This window comes from Myripristis murdjan, chromosome 1 (assembly GCF_902150065.1).
Source record: "Myripristis murdjan chromosome 1, fMyrMur1.1, whole genome shotgun sequence".
NCBI classification, from domain to species: Eukaryota; Metazoa; Chordata; class Actinopteri; order Holocentriformes; family Holocentridae; genus Myripristis; species Myripristis murdjan.
In genome coordinates this window covers 3,432,388-3,453,661 of record NC_043980.1, presented here as the reverse complement: position 1 = coordinate 3,453,661, position 21,274 = coordinate 3,432,388, and the positions used below count along the sequence as shown (strand labels likewise).

General features: G+C 42.4%; 1 protein-coding gene across 4 annotated transcripts in view; it reads right to left on the bottom strand.

Annotated features, from left to right (window-relative positions):
• Positions 1–4,107: 4,107 nt before the first annotated feature.
• Positions 4,108–21,274, bottom strand: part of ero1b (endoplasmic reticulum oxidoreductase 1 beta) — a 31,383-nt gene continuing 14,216 nt past the window's right edge. For 2 of the 4 annotated variants that reach the window (XM_030050052.1, XM_030050205.1), the window contains exons 7-16: positions 20,646–20,766; positions 20,238–20,284; positions 19,325–19,336; positions 19,193–19,219; positions 16,475–16,567; positions 15,628–15,874; positions 13,250–13,319; positions 11,969–12,055; positions 9,107–9,240; positions 4,153–8,656 (exon numbers count right to left, since the gene is read on the bottom strand). In XM_030050052.1, coding sequence (XP_029905912.1) covers positions 8,596–8,656; positions 9,107–9,240; positions 11,969–12,055; positions 13,250–13,319; positions 15,628–15,874; positions 16,475–16,567; positions 19,193–19,219; positions 19,325–19,336; positions 20,238–20,284; positions 20,646–20,766 — 899 coding nt within the window. In that variant the 3' untranslated portion in view covers positions 4,153–8,595. Of the gene's footprint in view, positions 8,657–9,106; positions 9,241–11,968; positions 12,056–13,249; positions 13,320–15,627; positions 15,875–16,474; positions 16,568–19,192; positions 19,220–19,324; positions 19,337–20,237; positions 20,285–20,645; positions 20,767–21,274 lie in introns of all 4 variants that reach the window. The other 2 variants (XR_003928169.1, XR_003928173.1) reach the window with 2 other exon arrangements.

Genomic DNA, 21,274 nt, shown 5'->3' with positions numbered 1-21,274 from the left:
TGCCCCGCTCCACTGTACAGCACCGACAGCATCACTCCGCACTTTGGCACCACATTCAGTGTCGTGTTCGTCGGTCGTCGCCCGCCTAGAGGTTTACAAGGAGTTTAGAAGAGGAGCGAGAACGTCCGGCAGGTTCCTGCAGCTTCGACCGTCCAAGACCTTCAGATCAACATAAAAATAACGAGTGACGAGTCACAGCAGGACGGGTAAATGTTTACTGGATGGATTATCTGTTTGCCTGGTTACTTGAAGAAGACCATATCAGACATAATCCTGCATTATGACCAATATCCCGACGTCACATCACAGTGGATCCACGTCTGCATCGTCTGTAACTCCTAAAAATGACCTTCCCATACAGCTAAACTGCATTTCTTAATTACATTTAGGGGGAAACTTATTCTTTCATGTATTGTTTCTGATGTGTGACCAATATGTTTCTGATCAACATGTCTTGTATATCATGTCAGGCGGCATTTTAGCCATTTTTGTTACTTTAGCCATGAAGACTACTTGGTTAAGGTTAGGGAAAGGTTAGGGTTAGGCATAAAAAAAAAAGCACACCACAGTTGCTTTGCTCTGGATTCAAGCTCTCTTGGTTTGTTGAGTGAATTTTCGTTGTTTGATCCGGCTGATCCACTGAGCGCCGCCTTGAAACTAAGACATTATAAAAACTCTTGTGATACAAACAAAAATAACCGATGACAAACATGCATTCCCCTCGAAACGTAACTGAAAACGCAGTTTAGTTGTGTGAGAATGTAATTTAGGAGACAGGGCTCTCTCTATGTGTGTATTACTGATCACCTTTACACCAGATGTTAACATGTGATCTGAGGGATCAATACTACAAAAAACATCAAATCCAGGTGTTAAAGGACCATCCCAGTGATTAGAAATGTCTTGTTTAATACGGTTTCTCCACATTTTCCATCCACCATCAAACCATTTATCAAATTCTGCAAAACGTTTCCCCGGGGACTATTTTCCCTGGCGGAGGAGGAGGGAGCGTTTCAGGGTGAAAAAGTCCTGAAAAGCCAACAGTGCTGCTGCTTTTAGGAAAACTCATGTGGAGGACTTTATCCCGCTGATGGAAAACTGGAGTGAAGAAAGTGTGAAGGCTCTGAAAGTTCATGTTCATATCGTCGTGGAATGAATGGAAACCAGTGGCTGGAGGAAAGGGAGGAGGAGTGATGTGGCAGCCCTGAAACCCCACTGCTCGCTCTGGGAGGAGAGCAGAGGAACGTGAAGGAGAGATTAAAACATGCAGAGTCACTGGGACTGGTCCTTTAATATACTCAAAATAAAGTGGACACCCAATGAATCAAACTCCAGCTCTGGAAGTCAGATTCAAAATAGAAGTAAACCAGCAGCCCCGCTCCACTGTAAAATTAAAACGTGCCCACAAAAACACAGAAATACCAAATTCTTAGGGCAAAAACCAAATTCTTAGGAAAACAAAACTGGTGCACACCTATCTCGACAGGAAAATGTAAATCAATGAATGAAACAAAATCCGCACAGTCCTCACTTGAAGTAAATTTCATTAGAGGTTTCAGTCATGTGACCTTTGTTAAGTTTCTTAAATCAGGTGTTGTCGTTAGGACGCATGAAGAAGGTGTATGAGTTGTTCTGTTTAAACAGGAGATCTGGACACGTGGTAACTCCAGGTGTAAAAGGCGAATCAGGAGTGATTACTGGTTTAAAGAATCCCAGGTGTTCTGTCTCTTTCCAGGCGTTCAGGCGGTGCAGGAACCTGCTGGACGTTTCTAGATTCATGTAGACGATGTCATTGTGATGTTTTAGAAACTGTTCACTGAAAAACACCGAGGGGCGTTTCGACAACAGATGTTCAGTTAGCCAGAGAACGTCGATAAGACAGTCAACACTATTCTTAATTTCTCTTTTGTTGGTTTTAGGATTTGGTGATTATTCAGAAAAGGAAGCAACCGTCTGAAAAACTGAACTGAACTTGACGGTGGTTTGTCCGTCCGGGCTTACAGCCGATCTGACGGGTAAACAAGACGGTTCTTTTCTTTCAAAGGAAAACTCCAAAATGTTGAGCATCATCTCCGTTCCTGACTTCCCCAGCCTGAGACCAGATGTTGGACACCATTCCCACCTCTGGACGTCCAGTGGTTCAGTTTGAAAACGGTGTCCAACATCTGGTCTCAGTCTCGGGAAGTCGGGAAAAGGGGACTTTACCCCAAAATATTGGAGTATTCCCGTAAAAATGAAACTCTCGAGTGTCTGGTAGAAAACAAGAAAAGTGTCTTGTGAATTCGGTGGTGTATCTGCGGCTGTGGCCACTGAAATGACTCGCTGCTTTGTCGAAACGCTCCTCCAACTAACTCTGAAGACATTTTTTAGTTTCTGTTTCGTTTTTTTCGGCGTGCGACGGGAACAAACCCGTCCGACGCTTCCTGTAAAAAGTCTGCAACACTGACGGCCGCATCGTCACAGGTCATACTCGTGCATCGAGGTAACTGATTTTCAACACGATCAATATCCTGACGTCTGTAAATACAAACAATAAGCAGAGGGTTGAACACATCTGAAGCTCCTGTGTTGTTACGAGTCGCAGCGAAACATCTCCACCGCAACAAGAAGCTCAATCTCATGTCGAGTCTCTTTTTTTCCCCCAAAACAAGTAAAACATTTGATAATTGTCTGAAATAAATAAAAAGTGTCGGCGCAGTTTACCTTTTCAATTTAGGATGCCGCCACAAAAATGACTGAAACAACGTGGATTTGTAAAACCACCACAAGCGGGAAGGAAATCCAGTTTTTCAGACTAAACACGATATTTAACTTCTTGCTGATGGTTTTTGGTTTCGCAGCGACACATTCCTGTAACGAGGCCGAAAATAAGCTTGAACTCTATATTTCTAACTGAACGGAGGTTTTGTAAGTCATTTGTACGGCTGAGAGTGTCCCTGAGATGCTAACAGTGTATGTATGTATGTATGTATGTAGATATATATATATATATTTTGTTGTTGAGCTGTTTGTGTCTGTGTGCTGTGACGTGTCGACACATCAACATCAATAAAACAGGACCCGGTCCTCTGATTGTCATACAAGATCACAGAGTGTCAGTCTCTTCAGTTAGTTCATCATTTCTTCATCGTTTGTCTCTGAAATAAAATCCCGGGACATTTCCATGACCTTTCAAAATAAATATGAGAGCTCCTGTGACTAAAAGGTGGGATTCCTTTTGTTTGTTGCTGGTTTTGAGGGTTGATTTTGCTATTGAGGAAAAAAATAATTGAAAACCATCATCTAATTGTTTGAAACGAGTTGTAATTCTTCTGTATTTCTCTAACGTGCCCAATCTGTAAAATTTTCTCAAACTCCTGAGAGAATTTACTGATTTTTCCTGATTTTTCCGGTCAGTGAACATCTTTTAAATCCACAAAGTTGAGCACTGATTTAGACTGATGGTCAACAAAACTGAAGATATTGAAAAAGAAATTAACCCCCAAATCCAAATCTGTGTGAAGCCTGACCTCTGCTGGTGACACGTGGTGGGACGACACGACTGCTTTTCACCACTAGAGGTCAGGCTTCACACAGATTTGGGTTCTGGGTTCAGTTGCTCTTTAAATGTGGATCATTTTCACAAGAAAAAAAAGAAGTTCTCAGTGTTTTGATTTTGATTCGAATGTCGTTTTTGTCAGTGGAGAGACTCTTCAAGAACCATTCCACTGATTTCAAATCTTCAGTCTGTTTTCTACAATCTCCCCGCATTTTTACACATATAAAAAAAAAAAAAAAAAATCAAATCCTGCAGGGAACTAAAGAAAACTCTGAACATGCTGAGGAACTGGGACATTCATTAAAAATTTGGTCATAAAAATGTGACTCATCAGTTTTGCTGGCTGTTTTACGGAGGAGTCTCGTTCATACTGTTGGTTTGTTTCTGACATTTCACAATAAAATGTTTCCTTAAACTCTGCACCAAATTAAAAAAAAAAAAAAAAAAAAAATTAAACCAAGAACCAAACAAAACTCAGTGATTTCCAGAAATATTTATTACTCTGTTCAAATAAATATACTTAACAAGTATAGACATCAATATGGGTGCAACTATGAATATTCATATAGATCTGAAACCAACAGAAAGGAAACCTGCAGATGGAACGGGTTCAAGCCGATCTGAAGCTTTTAGGTTTTTTTTTTTTTAAGGCGACGAGTGGATTGCATGGGACGAACAGCTGCTGTACAGCATGCAGGGCAGGCGTGCACACACACACACACACACACACACACCTTCTGCCACACACGCACACATACACACTATTTTGCAAGCACTAACGCAGTCTAACTCCCACAGAAAAACACACACTTCCTCTCTCATACATGAACACACACACATTTTCTTTCTCACACGCCCAAGCACACGGACACACACTTACTTTCTATCTCATACAAGAACACACTTTGTCTCACATACACACACACACTATTTCACGTACGCGAACACACACACACTTCCTATCTCATGATGCACATCATCTTGATTTCAAACAGGCTTTTTATCTCCCGCACACACACTTTCAATTCCACACGTTTCACCCCACACACACACACTGTTCCTCTCACACACAGTTTCTTCCATCCTCACACACACACACACACACACACACGTCCCCTCACTACCAAACACCCAGACAACTAACTCGACTGTCTTCCTCGGTGAGAAGCTGCAGAGACGCTCTCTGAGGCGGAGAGAGGCGTCACTCCTCAGCTCCGTCCGTCTGTGTCGCGTCCCTTCAGCTCGGATTTGTTCGCCCCTCTGAGGGATTACACACACGTTGTCTGGATTAAGGCTGCGGGTAGCAGATGCCGGAAACCTTTAGAGCAAAACTTGTCCTTGGTTGTAGTGTGTGTGTGTGTGTGTGTGTGTGTGTGTGTGTGTCTCCTGGGTGTGATGTGAGCCCACATGGAGGTGAAATCTCCTCATTAGCTGCTCTGCATTCACTTCCACAGCAGAAACACTTTGAGCACAGAAACACCAACAAAGAGGATTTTTTTTCTTATTTCACTTGGAAATTAGATCCGGCAGGACACTTCTGCAGTAAATTTAAATTTTCTTTCCCAGATCATCGAGATCACCCAGAAAAAAGTGGGTACCGGGTCTTGTTGTTGTTTATATTTTTTAATAATCTTCTTCACTGGTGTTGGTTTATGTGCTGAAAGTGTTATTTTGCTGTGGAAGTGAATGGAGAGACACAAATCCAGTGCTGTGGCTAACGAGGAGATTATACACACACACACACACACACACACACACACACACACACACACACACACAAGTGAAGAGCCGTGACATCATCACATCTACAAACACCCGGCGACTCCACGCTCCTGATCTGCACAACCGGAGAGACTGAACACAAGAATATTTCCCAACAAAGCCTCCTCACCTCCGTCACACTGACGGGATCAAACTGACGAGTCGATATATCCTGTTTTTTTTTTTTTTGTTTGTTTTTTTTCAATTAAAACACCAAAATCAAAGCAAATTCAAAGCCTGACCCTCATCTCTACACCTGTGAAGACGCTCAGGCCGTCTGCAGAACGCCACGCCGACCGAGCGCTCAGCAGCAACATGACTCGACGCTTTTATACGGTCAAACAATAATTATCATAATAAAAGATAAGAGGATAACAGGAGGGGCTTAAGGAACAAACAAACAAACAAACAAAAAAAATAAACTGCAGCCAGTAAAACTCTTTGGTCCGCTTACGTCTAACAAAACCTCCTGGACAAGAATTAGCAACGGAGGGTAAAAATTAAAACTGAAAACTGAAAACTGCCTTGGAAATCCTTCACACGGCCGAGCTTTTATTTTTTTAACTGCTTGTTTCACGTTGCGTGTTTGTCAGGTTAGACCGCAACACTGGCCGTTATTAAAGAGGCTGATCCATGCCCAGATTCACCACACACACACACACACACACACACACACACACACACACGTCTCGGCCTGTCATGTCCACACCGAGCCGGGTCAGTCCAAAAGTTTCCCAAAAGCTCGCCAACACGCTGCACGCGACACGCTTTTAAAGGGGCATTACGCTAAAACTGAAGCGAGGACCCTGTAGACTCAACCGACACATGTGGAGTAAGCATGTAATGTGATGGTTGAGTCCACATGGTTCTCTTTGTCCACACTTATTCCACTTTTTTTTTTTTTTTTTTGCCAGTTGAGTCTAAACGGTCCTCGCTGCAGTTTTTCTATGGCGCAGCTTTTATTGTGAAATTTGGAAAATGACTAAAAGTAGGACCAACAAAAGTAGAAGCAGGCTCCTCTTCTCATCTTTGCTTTGGCTGAGCTTTTATTGTGAAATTTGGAAAATGACTAAAAGTAGAAGCAGGTTCCTCTTCTCGTCTTTGCAAACTGAGCTTTTATTGTGAAAGGTTCCACAGTCTGTCACTGATCATCTGCTCTCTGTGATCTGATCTGATTTAACATGGAAAGATGGAAAATGGCAAAATAAAAGATGCAGTTTGTATATTTACACGGCTTGGTGTGGACACGGCCTGTCCCAGAGAGCACTCCTGTTGAAATCAAGAACCCCCCGAGAGGTGCACTGCCTTGCTCAGAGGCACTTCCTTCAAACCCAGGATGGTCTCTTTGTGAGCGAACGCTGCTGCGCCTCACAAATGAGGAAAACTACTCCCATACCTGCGTCTCCAAGTCAATTCTCACCACGTACAGAACTGAAGCAGCACCACGGGGCGTTAATCAATTAATTAATTAATTAATTAATTAATTAATTAGGCGGGAGCCCGACGCCTCCTGGATTTAACCAGCAGCTCTGAGACGAACCGGAGACACACGGCAGCAGCTGAACAGGCAGAGCCGCCTGACAGGTATCAGAGAATCACTCAGTCCACTATACAAGAGCTGCAACTGCTGATTATCTACACACACACACACACACACACACACACACACACACACACACACACACGCTTAAGCACACACACACACACACACACACACACACACACACACACAGTAGAAACATGTTTGTCCACCAGCCACATCAGCAGGTAAAAAGTCTTAATATATTTTTTTTTGTCCAGTGAGCTCCAGCTTCACTGGGCTGCACCTCTCAAAAAAACAAAACAAAAAAACAAAACAAAACAAAACAAAAACAATATTACAACTCATAACAATAATAATAATAATAACAATAATACTGAAATAAAGGTCAAATAAAAAGGTGAGCATTTTCTTCTCTTTTACAGTGGAAGTCACTAAATTCACCAGAGTCTTTGGGAGTTTTACCGGCTAATAGACAGAAAATTAATCGTTCATAATTCTAATAACGGATGAAGTATTTTAGAGATTTATCGAGTATAAATGCCAAACATCATCTGATTCCAGCTTTCTTCCTTTTCTCTGCTCATATCTTTATAAAATGGAAATAATTATCATCATCATCACTTTGGCTCTGATCACGTCCCTTCAGAGTTTGGGTTATTTCTGTTGTTGTTGTTGTTGTTAATATTATTCTTATAAAAAATAACCAGAGGATGATCGACAATGAGGAGAATCATTAATTTTAGCCCTCGTTAAGAATAAAACTCGACTCCAGGTGATGGCTGGTGACTTGCTAAAGAAACACGGAAAAAAAAAAATGTAGCTGCTCGTGGCTGGAGGCAAACTCACACACACACACACACACACACACACACACACAGCGCATCGAGCTGACAGACACAGGTGAGGCCTGAGATGGTTACACAGAAGCAGATTGGTCCAGATCCTCAGGCGTGGAGCATCATCATCATCATCATCATCATCATCATCATCATCGTCGTCTCCTCTCTGCAGAGGAGAGCAGAGGGTGGGAAGGAAAGAAAACAGAGACGCAGCAGAGTCCTGCGTGCTTCATCCCCACACACACACACACACACACACACACACACACACTTCATCACAGACGTCCGAGTCCCTCCTGGAGGAGCAGGCTGTTGGCTCCGTGCTGCTGGGCCTCGGCTGTGGGATCAGACCAGTTCAGGCTCTCTCTCCAGTATAAAAACCCACAGAGAAGCCAGTCGGTCGAGGGCAGAGCAAACAGGCGTCAAACAGTCAGACAGAGGAGATCCAACAAGACGTCCCGTCTCGTTCACGTCACACACACGACGTGTCTGACTCCCCCCAGTCTCTCCTCTGCATCAGGGATCTGTGGGTTTCAGGTTCACCTCCCCTCCCCCACGTTTCCTCAACTTGGAATTATTTTTCCAGACCCAAAAACAAAAAGACTGAGGGGAAAAATGCTGAAATAAAAGAAAAGTTTTGTTTTTTGTCACTGTGAGGATGGAAAGGACAAAGTTTCAGGGCGAGACGAAGCCTGTAAGTTACTGTTCAAGATCTGAGACCTCGGTGTTCCCAAAACAAAAAAAAGTAAGAGGATGTTGCAGGGGGGACGTGAGGCTGTGTGTGTGTGTGTGTGTGTGTGTGTGTGTGTGTGTTGGGCTTCAGTGTTGATCCTGACGTCCCTGATAAAGGCCTTATTCTGGGCAAAGATAAGACGACTGCAGTTCCCTGTGGGCTGGCGCCACCTGCTGGTCTGTTACCTCTTCTGCTTCAACAGGGAGCGGAAACTGTGCAGCTGGTGTATACTGGTGGACAACCTGAGAGAGAGAGAGAGAGAGAGAGAGGGAGAGAGAGAGGGAGAGAGAGAGAGAGAGGGAGAGAGAGAGAGAGGGAGGGAGAGAGAGAGAGAGAGAGAGATGGTCACAACGGTCATTTATATAAATGTTTAGCCATGTTGGTCATACCAATCGATTGACAATCCTTACAACTTATTTCTCATTGAAAAGAGGTCTAATCAGGCTTTCTAACGGTATAAAAGACAACACCAATCGGTTTTGTTAAATGGGAGAAATGATCAACTGAAAAAATATTGCAGGGGATTTAGTCAAAAAAAAAAAAAAAATTGGTCGCTTCCCACACAATTACCAAATCAGGCTTTACAACAGTATAAGATACAACACTATTGGGGAGAAATTATAGACTGAAAAAGCGGTGCAGAACTTTTTTTGCCTAGTATAGATATCTACTACCGGCTCTGTGGCTCCTACCTGCCGAAGCCGTTGAGCAAGGCCACGATCTCCTGCCGGGTCAGCTGGAAGCCTTTGGACGGGCTGTGCTCTGGAAGGTTCTTGATCTCCTTCTCAGAGAAGAGGATCTTCAGAGCCGTGCCGAGGCCCTGCGTCTGCACACACACACACACACACACACACACGTTTAACATTTTAGTGAGCATGTGACTCACACCGCACAAGTCACCCTTTGCTAAGCCCCGCCCCTTTTTTTGTTAGCCGCTGCTTCTCCCTTCAAGCCTGACCTGTCTCAAACTGCACTCCCTGAAGAAATATGAGCTAATTATTGGGAAAATGAAGAAGTGATTTCAGAGAGATGCAGACAGAGGGGTTTACTTCATGTTTTTGAGTGTATCAAACTTAGGTTAACCCTATAAAGCCATTCGTATCATATATGATACACATTTTCGATTCCGTTTTTCGTTTTCAGTTTAATCAATACTTGACCAAAATACTGTTGTATACCTTTGAACTCTTCCCCTGTTCACCCTGGACCATTGGCACTTCAAGTACATATCATATATCATACACCAGAAAGGTCATGTAATAACATATTTTTTTAATTTTCTTTATTTATATATATTTTGTTATAGGACTAAATAAAGGGTTCGATTTAAAAAAAAATGGAATTTTCTGCCAATTCTTTCATAGTTCAGGCTTTATAGGGTTAAAAGTTAAAGGCTCGGTCTGTTACAATCATTAAGAAGCAAAACTACCATGTGTGTGTTAAATACAGCTTCAGCACCTGGTGTAGCATATATGAATGAATGAATGAAGGATATTTTATTATTGTGTCATGCGTGCAGGTTGTAAGCCCGGCCTGGAGTCCAGCGTGCAGCGTGCACACCGTCCAGCAGCAGAAACAAAGGAACAAGCAGAAAACTAAAGCATCTTTCATCTTCAGATCCATCAGACCGTCATCACGTGGGGGAAAACTAATGAAGCTTATCACACTGCACCCTGTGACAGATCAAAGTAAATATTAAACTTAAATCACGCCGTCCCTTGCAGGCTTTTTTCTAAGTGCTTAGTTCCACGTAGCTCGATCCACAGCCGACATTTTGCAGGGTTTGATGTTGGTTTTGGAAAAGGGAAGAATCCTTTCTCTCCTTGCAGCTCTGAACCTCCGTCGGAGCGGGTTGTTCCTCAGGTTTAGGTTTTTTTCTTCTGTTGTTTAAATTGTCCATATTTCTATTTTTTCCTATATTCCTTGTTTATAATGTTTATATTGCTTTTTGCTATTTATTATCTGTTTACAGTTGTCCCTCGCTATAACGCGGTTCACTTTTCGCAGCCTCGCAGTTTCGCGTTTTTTTTTTAGTGCAATTTTGCATGCTTTTTTTTTTTTTTTTTTACAGCGCATTGTGTTCTGCGTTTTTCTACGAAGGTTTGAACTTTGAGAGTTTAAACAAGAGAGAAAAGTGAGAAAATGTTAATGCCTGTCTGAGAAAAGTGTATAAAGTGTGTAGTGAGGGGTTTTACAGCCTTAAAACATCTAGAATAATTGTAAAAAATAAAGCTGACTACTTTGTGGATTTTGCCTATTGCGGGTTATTTTTAGAACGTAACTCCCGCGATAAACGAGGGACCACTGTACACTGTTTATAATGTAAATTATCCTTCATATTTTGCTCTCCACTTTGCTGCTGTAATGCTTGAAATTTTCCCACTGTGGGACTAATAAAGGAATATCTTATCTTATCTTACCTTATCTAACCTTATCTAACCTTATCTTATCTAACCTTATCTTACCTTATCTTATCTTACCTTATCTAACCTTATCTTACCTTACCTTACCTTATCTTACCTTACCTTACCTTACCTTATCTTATCTAACCTTATCTTACCTTATCTTATCTTACCTTATCAAACCTTATCTAACCTTATCTTATCTTACCTTATCTAACCTTACCTTACCTTACCTTACCTTATCTTAACTTATCTTAACTTATCTTATCTTACCTTATCTTATCTAACCTTATCTTATCTAACCTTATCAAACCTTATCTAACCTTATCTAACCTTATCTCATCACGATTACAGGCACAGCCTTTAACCTCGAGCGGCTCCAGAGCCACAAAACCAGCCTGGAAATGAGCAGAATCTGAGGAGCAGAGCCGCCGAGCCATCGCACGCTGATCGCTGCTGGCTGACGCTGCGCTGTGATTGGCCAGTCTGCATTCGAGGGCGGGGCTTAGCAAAGAGCGACTTCACAGGCGGTGGCAAATACAAGCCAGCGCTGTCAGGTGAAAGCCTCGTATCTCCATATCGGCTTTTAATGAACTGAAAACAGTCGCGTCTTGAGCTCGACCTCGATGTGTCTTTATTCTCGAGTGGGGTTTGAAAGCATTTCAAACGATTAAAAGGTCCAAGAATTGAATTAACTCACAAAAAGTGAAAAAATAAGTTAAAAATAAGCTTTCACACAGCACAATCATCCTGTGCTGTCACCACTTTGTTAAGATGGGAAATCAGAGATGTAATTTTCTTTTCTTCAAACTTTACATAATGTTAATATCGACCAAGATTACATTTTGTTTGTGCTTTCTTTTAATCCTTTTAATCTTGTATTTCTAATAGTTTTGCACATGCAAGCCGAAGACACCTTTCTACATTTTGCACACAAAAAGGAGACAATCAGGTCTGAATGATCTGATATGAAACAAAACAGGATTACATGACGATCACGCACGCAGCTTGTGTTTATTCCAAACTATTTTAGGCCGCTGCGATAAAAACAACTTGGAATATCATTTCAAACCGACAGATATTTTTCTGAAAACAAAAACCCACAGCAGGTCTAAAAATACAGCAGAGAGAGAGAAGCGGTCGATGGCCCACCTGTAGTTTTCCCCAGAGGCGACACTTGCTGCAGCCCACACAGTCCATGATCCGAGAGATGTTTTTAAAATGCAGCCGAAATTCCTCCTGGGTCAAAAAAACAAAACAAAAGGGCTGTTCAGGGCTGAAATGTTCAGAAAACACCTCATTCATACCACTTAGAATTCATTTTATTTGCTTATTTAACATGCACAATGAAAAAAGGATGTAAAGAAGGTTATTTTCATCTTTTGTCCCCGAGTTCAGAGTTTAGTGTCTGAAGGTTTTTTTTTTAATTATTTTATTTGAAGTATTTTACAGAGAGCATCATGACAGTCACATCTATGGCTGCAACTAATTATAATTTTCATTGGAAGGTAATTTTTTTTTTTTTTTTTTTTTTAAATCATTTGGTGTAAAAAATGTGGAAAATAAATCCAAAGGCGGTCTTCAAATGTCTTCGTTAGCCTGACCAGCAGCTAAAAAAAAAAAAAAACCCAAAGTATTATTTTTTATAAAAATATGACTGGAGGAAAAGAAGCATCTGAGTGAAACTGGAATCAGGCGAGGGTTTTTTTTTTTTTTTTTTTTTTAATTTGAGAAACGATTGTTATCAGAATCAGGATCAGGAACAACCAGAAACTGGGTCAGCTGCATTTGCCCAAATTTCTCAAAAGGGAAAAAAAAAATAGACGCATAAGTAAAATTATAAGAAATAGACAGAAAACTATAAAAATATGTGCATTAGAAATCTGCAATAAAGTATGTTCATTATGTAGAGACATGTGCATTAATCCCACATTAACATTACAACAATAAATACAGAAATAATTAATTGAGCATTTGAAAAAGTAAACCTACACACACACACACACACACACACAGGGGTATTGCACTACTGAATTATTGTAAAGCCCTATTGGTGTACAATTTGTCATCGATAACCGCATTCTAATTGATTAATTTTCTGTTGAACGACTTATAAATTAAACGACGACTCATTTCAGAACTAGTCACATCACAAGCAGTTTGCACACACACACACACACACACACACACACACACACACACACACACACACACACACAGAGGCAGACCTTTGTAAAGGAAGGATGGCTGATAAAAATAACCCAAACTGCCGAGCCGCTGCGGCCCGCCTGCTTCGTGCTTGAGCGCCGATGCGAAGCGAGCGAGCGAGCGGCCGCGGCGGCGGGCAGCTGCTCCGCCCGGCCGCACAAAAACGATAGAAACCGTCTCCGCTCGCCTCCGGAAACCACGACAACATAGACGCTTCAGGCTCACCTTCAGAGTTTTGGCTTCCATCTTGTTGCCGGCGAACATGGACTTCTCGTCAAAGTGCATGGGGAACGCCCTGCAAGACAACAGGGAGGGTTTTTTATTTTTTACATTTGATCAGATAAAACTGGGCAGTGAAGTGAAAAACAGCAGAAAAAACTGTCATCAAGATCAGCTGGCTTGGCTTCCCCAGGGCCCTACTCACAAATGAAAAAACAAAAATGAGGGTCTGATGCTTTTTTCCCATCAAAAATCCTGAATTTTACAAGAGTTTAAAGGGCAATTCCAGTATTTTTGTCTGTAGGAAACAACTCAATAACAACTAATGGAGGGATTCCATGGTTAAATAAAAACACAGAACAAATGAAATATGATAGAACTGTAATCTACCAGTAAGGCAAGCTTTAAGGCTGCTAAAAAAACAAACAAAAAAAACCAAAAAAAAACACGATGAATAAGCCTAATGTGAATGAACTGAACCGAACAACCACGATTTACAAGTTGAGGTGTTGTGATGCTTGTTTTTATTTGACTTTTATTTGTCTTGGAAATGTTTTTATTAGGATTGTTAACTGTTTTTTATTGAGATTTGTAATATGTGATGATTATTGTTGTTTGTTGTGGACCCCAGGAAGAGAAGCTGGCAGCGAATGGGGATCCAAAGAAAGAAAGAAATTTGGATGAAACTTTTACGGAGGAGCTGGTAAACGAGAGAAGGATGAGCTAATTCGATTTTTTTTTTTAAGTCAGAGGTCAAGGTTCATACTTTGGGCGACATCTCAGAACGAAGCATCGCAGAAAGATGCAGGTGTGTGTCTCTGTCTCTCTCCTGTTTTACATTTTCAACCCGTTCATGTTGTTTCTCTCAGTATTTCAGTATTTAAAGGAGCCAATAATCGTTAAACTGCATCAGAGCGGTGACATCAGACTGTAAATCTGCGTTTTTAAAGAGCTTCCAGTCACTGTTTCATATCAGTCGATGCAATCAGGAATCACTTTTATGCCTTTTCCGCCAAAAAAGTTCTGGTTCAGTTCAAGATTTCATGGAACAAAGCTGCAAACTAAGGAACCGGCCTGCGTTTCCTCCAGCTTTCGGAGTTAAACCGCTGCATCGTGGAATAATTAACCTACATAATCTGAGCCTGACAGGGTTCAGATTGAGATTAATAAACTGTAAATCGTGCCGGAGCCTCAGCCTCAGGTGTGCTGACTCTGTCTCGGAGAAATGAGCAGGATGAGACGGGGAAAACACAGTTGCTGCCCGCAGAGAGACAAATATGAAGCGTTTTTACTCGCAGACGTTTTCTTGGCGGTCGTCCTCGTCTGTCCTTGTGGAGTAATACACCCGCCACCCAGGAACCTGATGTGTATTTGGTGGAAATGCAAAGAACGGTTCAAAATGTGGTGCACGGACCCGAACGGTGGAAAATGGGTGTGTGAGGGGCGAGACAGGACAGCAGGGGGCGCCACGCTTCAGCTTCTGTTTGCGTTCCAAATTTCATACTTCTACTTTTTACTTTGCGTATGTACTGCAGCTGCCCTTACAAAGTATGCAGTGTAGTATGCAGTATGCGTGTGTATGCATACTATTGGGACACACTACGTACGTCCTCCCTGAGCTCCGCCCCTCTCGCTCACTTCCTCCTCCGTCCGTCGCTCCACATTTGAATGTTGTTGTCAAAATGGCGGTGCTGTTTCATTCTGCGCTGTCCTCTGTCTGATTTCTGATCTGCTGTCTTCCTGTCGCTGCTGCTGTACCTGAGCCAGGTGAGCGCCATGTGTGTGTGTGCTGTCGTCCGTATGTGGGCGTGGCCTGTTTCAGTGCGATGTAACTTCAGCTGCACAAAGGATTGTGGGTCAGAATGGCCAGAGCAGCATGCTGACATGCAGACTGTGAAATCTGACCGGATGCAGTAGAACATCCTGGTACTCTTGGCATACTGCATCTGACATACTATGTATTGGGACGTACTCATTCTTTTTCTTGCATACTAAATAGTATGGAAGTATGGGTATGTGTGAGCTCCGCCTCCTGTCAATCAACCCGAGTCAAGTCACCAGACAAACTAAAGCGAGACTCTTCCACCACCAAACAGAAGATAAAGCTGCATTTTCAGCTCTTAGATGCTGCTGGAAATAACTTATTTATAACGTGTGTCGTATATTTGCTATGAAAAGCAGCTGAGATGAAGGAAAAAGAATCTTGCAACGTAATAAAAGCTAAAAAAAAAAAAAAAAAACTAGTGAGAAAATGCGGTAAATTTAAAAAAAAAAAAGCTGGAATCCCCCTTTAGTTTTGTTGACTGGCTGTGAGGGTTTTGGTCGACGGCATCGCTCTGCGTCTCTCTAAAAGCATCAAACTGATTTCGACGCGGCGCCCTCACTTGGTCTCGTTGAAGACCTGCAGCAGCAGCTCCTTGGTGGCGCCGTCCTCCTGGGCGTTTCCCGTGTACAGGTTGACGAAGGCGCGCTCGAAGTACGGCGCCACCTTGGACAGCGCCCGCAGCTCGATCAGGTACAGGAAGTAGAGGTTCTTCAGGCGCCGCGTGCCCTCGCCCTTCGTCTCGGCCGGGTCGAAGCGCTGCCGGAACTCCTGGATGTTGGGACCCCACACCGGCTTGCCCCACCCCTCTGAGGAGCCAAGGGACAACAAAACAAGCTTACCCCAGCATCACTGTTGTTCAATTTGTATTAAACAATGTTTTTTCTGACTATTTTGAATCTCACCGCCCAACAAATACCCCATAGCAGAAAAAAGACTAAAGCTAACAATGAAACGAATAAAAACCAAGATCAATAAGCGAATTTGCTTTAAAAACTAATTAAAACTAAACTGGAACTGAAAACAAAAACGGAGAGAGCTCCGTCTCTCCAGCTGCTGATGACGTTTATCCTTTTATTTCACTGCTGTAATTATTATTATTATTATTATTATTATTATTATTATTATTATGGCCTGGAGAACGCCACCTTTCAAGTCCCTGCAGGGTTTTCAGGGCAATTCTCCCTCACGATTTCCCTGCTCATTTTATTTAGCATCTTTTATAAAGTTTTTTTTTTTTAGTATGTGTAAATAAAGAAACCAAAACCGCGAGCTGCTTTTGATAAAAGATGCCCAACAAATGAGTTGGAGTTTTGTTATGAAAAAGGCTTATCAGTATGAGCGGCGGCGTGGTGAACTCTGACCCCGACAGTTTCTTAGCGTCTGGGAGTTAAAGGGACCTGTCGTACCGTCCAGCAGGTACTCGGCACACAGGTGGATGTTGATGCTGCTGTGGAGGCCGGAGATGAGCCGGTAGAAAACTCTCTTCTCCAAACACAAGCCTGCAGGAAGGGAGAGAGAGAGAGAGAGAGAGAGAGAGAGAGAGAGAGAGGATAAGCAGTGATAACAAGCTGAGGATCCTCCACAGTGAGCAGTAGGTGGCGCTCTCACTGGGAAGCCTCACACTTCTCCCATTTCCTACCTGTCTGGGTTCAAGCTCTTGTCTTGATTATTTTTGTTATTTAATCTGTCAGATTTTCTCCTTTCATCTGAGTGGTTTTAATGTCTTTTCAGCCTCACAGACATTCGGTAGCAGGTTATTTTTCTGAATTATTGTTATGAAAGTCTTTCCTGAAGGGGATCTTTGGTGTTTGCTCGTGTGTGTGTGTGTGTGTGTGTGTGTGTGTGTGTGTGTGTGTGTATCTCGTACCACTGCACCTCAACATGCCTAATATTTTCATGCACAGTCACGACTGTATGATCAAGGACAGCTCGTGGTCGCCGTGATTCAAAACCTCTGAAAAAACTCATTTTTATATCGCATCTCCTCCGCTGGTTTGTCACGCTCTTCTGCTTTGAAAATGGAAGAAAAAAAACACAAAAAAAACAAATGCAATATCGTCGTGGTTATGATTATAATGATTATAAGCCTGGCTCCTCACGACAAACCTGCTTCAGAGGCATTTTCTACCAAGTCAGTGATAAATTTCTGGCAGAAACACTTAATACTTTGGCTTTTGTACTTTTTCAGCATGAAAATGGTCCATTTTTGGTGTTTATTTATGGAGGATATTATCTAATCTCTCGCTTTTTTTCCCTAAATGAATATGTAGACGGTGTTCTCATGTCCTACATCTTGAAATCCTTCTTCAGTAAAACATAGTGCTGGGCGGTATACCGGTTCATACCGAATACCAGTGTTTTATGATATGAATTTTTCAGATACCCCAATACCGGTGTGTGTGTGTGTGTGTGTGTGTGTGTGTGTGTGTGCGCACATAACGTTTGGAACAGCACGCGGAACGTAGCGCCGCGGGACATCGCTGGAGGGGGGACTGTTTTTACAGTTGCACTCACTAAGCAGTGGGAACTCAGAAAATGAAGCTGAAGAACTTCAAAAAATAAAAAAAAAACCTTCAAAAAAGGCAGAGAAACTTTCCAGGCTACAGCAGCGCACGGACATAGATTGTGTAACAAAGTGAAGAGTTGCCACTCGGCTCTATTTTCACTGACTAACAGCAGCACATTGGCTTAGCTTGTCTATTCAGAGAAGAGGTATCACTTCGGCTTATTTTTCAGTCTATGTTATCACAGGCATACTACTGCTCATTCACTGGTCGCTGAATTGTTATGTCTATTTGATAAGTAATTCACATTTTTTAAATAATAATAATATTTTAAATCAGTCTGCATATTAATGCAAGTGGCCTTAAATTTGCATAATAAAAAGGTTGTGTATTTTGACTGCAACTGTCATGCATTCTGATTCCTTCACTTCATTAGAATCATGAGTGCCACCTCTTTGCATCATTTTGTGTTGCCATGGAAACCTGTATTAATACTAGGGTGGACAACTTGGACATTAATGTCCAGTATTCATTTCTCATGACAGTAAAATAGGTCATTCTAAGTTAATTTACTGCAGTAATTCTTCTCTAAATCATCAGAAAATGTGGTTAACACCCAGTCGTGCATGAAAAAAGAAAATACCGTGATATACCGTGAAACCGTTATAATTTTGAAAAATACCGTGATATACATTTTTGGTCATACCGCCCAGCACTAGTAAAACACATTTCAAAAGAAGAAGAAGAAAATGGTCCAGTTTTAGTGACAAAAAAAAGTCGTCTGCCAGCAGCTTCCGCCCTGAAAGGCTGAGGCACCGGCTGAACTGTGTTTCCGTCTGCGGTCTCATCTGTGTCACAGCGTTCAGGAAACCTCGCGGTGTGCCTCTGAACGCACCGCGAGGTTTCTCTGCCTGGTTTCAAACCCCCGAGAGCCTCCGGCGGCCTCTCTCTCTCTCTTTCTGTCAGCACAGAGTGTGGAGCCGCCGCCGCGACAGGAAACATCACAGACTTTCACACGATCTGCTCGGGCAAAAATAGCTTTCAATCGCTTTCTGCAGCAGGAATCGCCCTGAGGAGGAGAGACTTCATGTTTCTCACCACAGATTTTGGTTGTTTTTTTTGTTGTTTTTTTTTTTAAATGTCTGAAGGCGCTGAGTCATAATCAGTGCATTCGTTAATATTCAGTTTCCGCCATTATTCTGTGATTTCCTCATTCTTTGATTTAGTCTCCATCTTCTGCTGCTCATCTTTCGTCTCTGTGGTGTTTCCCAGAGATCACCTGTCAATCACACCGTGTGGGCGGGGCTTGGACTTCCTGTTGATGCGGTTTGAGTTTCTCTTTTCTTTCTCTGTTCAGCCAAAGTGACTCTCGCTGCTCGTGCTAACCACCCAGCGCTTCTTCCTCTGTTTAGGCCCCAAAAAAGCAGAAATGTAAAAACGCATCACTTCCTTTGCAGAAGGAAAACGCAACCACACCGAACAGACGACGCTGAAAAGTTTTTTTAACGCGATATTGACCGGAGAGAGAGGAGAAAGCATTTATTCTGATGAAAATGTTGATTATTACCTGACAGAAAAACAGGTCAACAGAAAAAGAGGAATACATGAAGTGCAACTTACCTTCAAGCCAGTTGTAGAAACCCTCCCCTGCACGAGAAAAAGGAAACAAAGATCAACTCATCGGTTCGTTCTTTCAGTTCTTTTCAACACGACTGTCAATAAATTCATGTGAAACTCAGTCAACACACTCACCATCATCGTCTCCTGAGGAAAGAGAGGGAGAGAGACAGAACAGGGCTGTGTTAAATGCCTTATATCACACACACACACACACACACACACAAAATGCAAACATGTGATGGTAAAAAGCCAAAAGGTAAAGAAGAGCAGGCAGACGGCCCGTAGCTGCAGCATTTATCTATATTCTTATTTTAGTGTAAGGATTAAAAACACAATTTGACACAGATATTTACTGTATTAAATATTTACTCTGCAGCACGACAAACCCAACAACATCGAACTGTAGCGGCTGCTGTTTGTTTTGTACCAACATGCAGCAGGGATGATGCAGGCGATCACGTCATGAAAAATTAAATCTTGTTTATGTTGTCCAAAAGGCGGGATAGTAAATATAAAGTTTTGATTTCACTGCTCATGAGCTGCACTTTTTCTCTGCAGGACACCGAGTTTGTGACTAAAACTTCAACGTTTTGGACAAAATCGCCTTTTCCCTGCTTCCCCAGACTGAGACCAGATGTTGGACACCGTTTTCACCTCTGGATGCCCAGTGGTTCAGTTCCTATGGGTAGCATTTCCTGTTAGCTTAGCATAAAGACTTGAAGTCTATGGGAGTTGTTAGCTTGGCCCTGTCAAAGTGAAAAAATAAACCTCACAGCAGCTCTGAAGAGGTTTTATTTGCACAGCACATCATGCAGATTTGAACTACACGTCTTTATGTGAAGCAGACATTTTGAAACTCCTTGCACACGACAGCATGCGAAATTAAATTTAACAATGTTAACGAGAAGCTGCATACATTATCACATCAATAAACTGTTTCATTAGTGCATCATTTGCCGTTTTTGCTGTTTTTTTACATCCTGTACAACTCTTCGATGAACTGCGTCTGATCTAAAACGAGCTCGACAAACAAACCGTGACTCACCTCTGCTCGGAGCCAGCGGGTTCAGGGGTCGGTACACCGACCTGGGCCTGACGAGGGAAACAGGTTAATAATGGTTATTAATGAAGATTATAACGGATGCTGCTGATGTTTTTAGAGTTTAGCTGCCCATAAAAAACATTTTTGTGCTGATTTTCCAAATGTTTACTCTTGTTGTAGTGGAGAAGCATCAGGCACAAAATGTTGTCCATTAGCACTTTAAGAAAAAATAAAAAATAAATGGCACTGGCATCAGTCTTAACCCTCTTTCAGTGAAACAGTCTGAATCGTGACAGTGTACTTCAAAACTCTTTTCAAAAGTTGTTTTCATTATCCAGTTTCCCAGCCTTCTAAATCCATGCAGGATTGAGCGTGTGTGTGTGTGTGTGTGTGTGTGTGTGTGTGTCTCACTTGAAGCAGTTCTCCTCGTAGATGCTGTTCCAGACTCTCCAGGCTGAAGGGCCCTTGTAGCCGGTGTATCGCTCCGGGTTCAGCAGCAGATCCACGTACTCGGCGTCTGGAGACGTTTCATCTGAAGGAGCACACCCGCAGGACGGACACACACACACACACACACACACACACACACACACACACACACACACACACACACACACACACACACACACACACACTCAGAACTGGGCTGAAAGCAGGCCGGCGTGTTCCCTGCTCTCAGACTGAACACGGACTGAGAGTCTGGAGGAGCTGCTTGTGGCCTTCAGGCCGGGACAGAGGAGTGAAAATGAAAAACAGAAACGCTCTCTCGTCCTCCGGAAAGCTCTGTTGAATAATCAGCCTAAAATCAGCTGATTTTACCTGAAACTGCGGCTGAACTGGAACGTATGCAGCTCTAAGAACGTGAAAAAATGATGCTACGAATTTCTCAAAAACAAATAAACTACGCTGGCCAGTTTCTTAACACCATTTGGAGAAGCAGCGTCACACACTCTTGGAAAGCCATGTCCTGCACACACAAAAAATACACACATATATACTAGAGGTCTAATGGATCAATAAACCCACGGTTCGGTTTATAC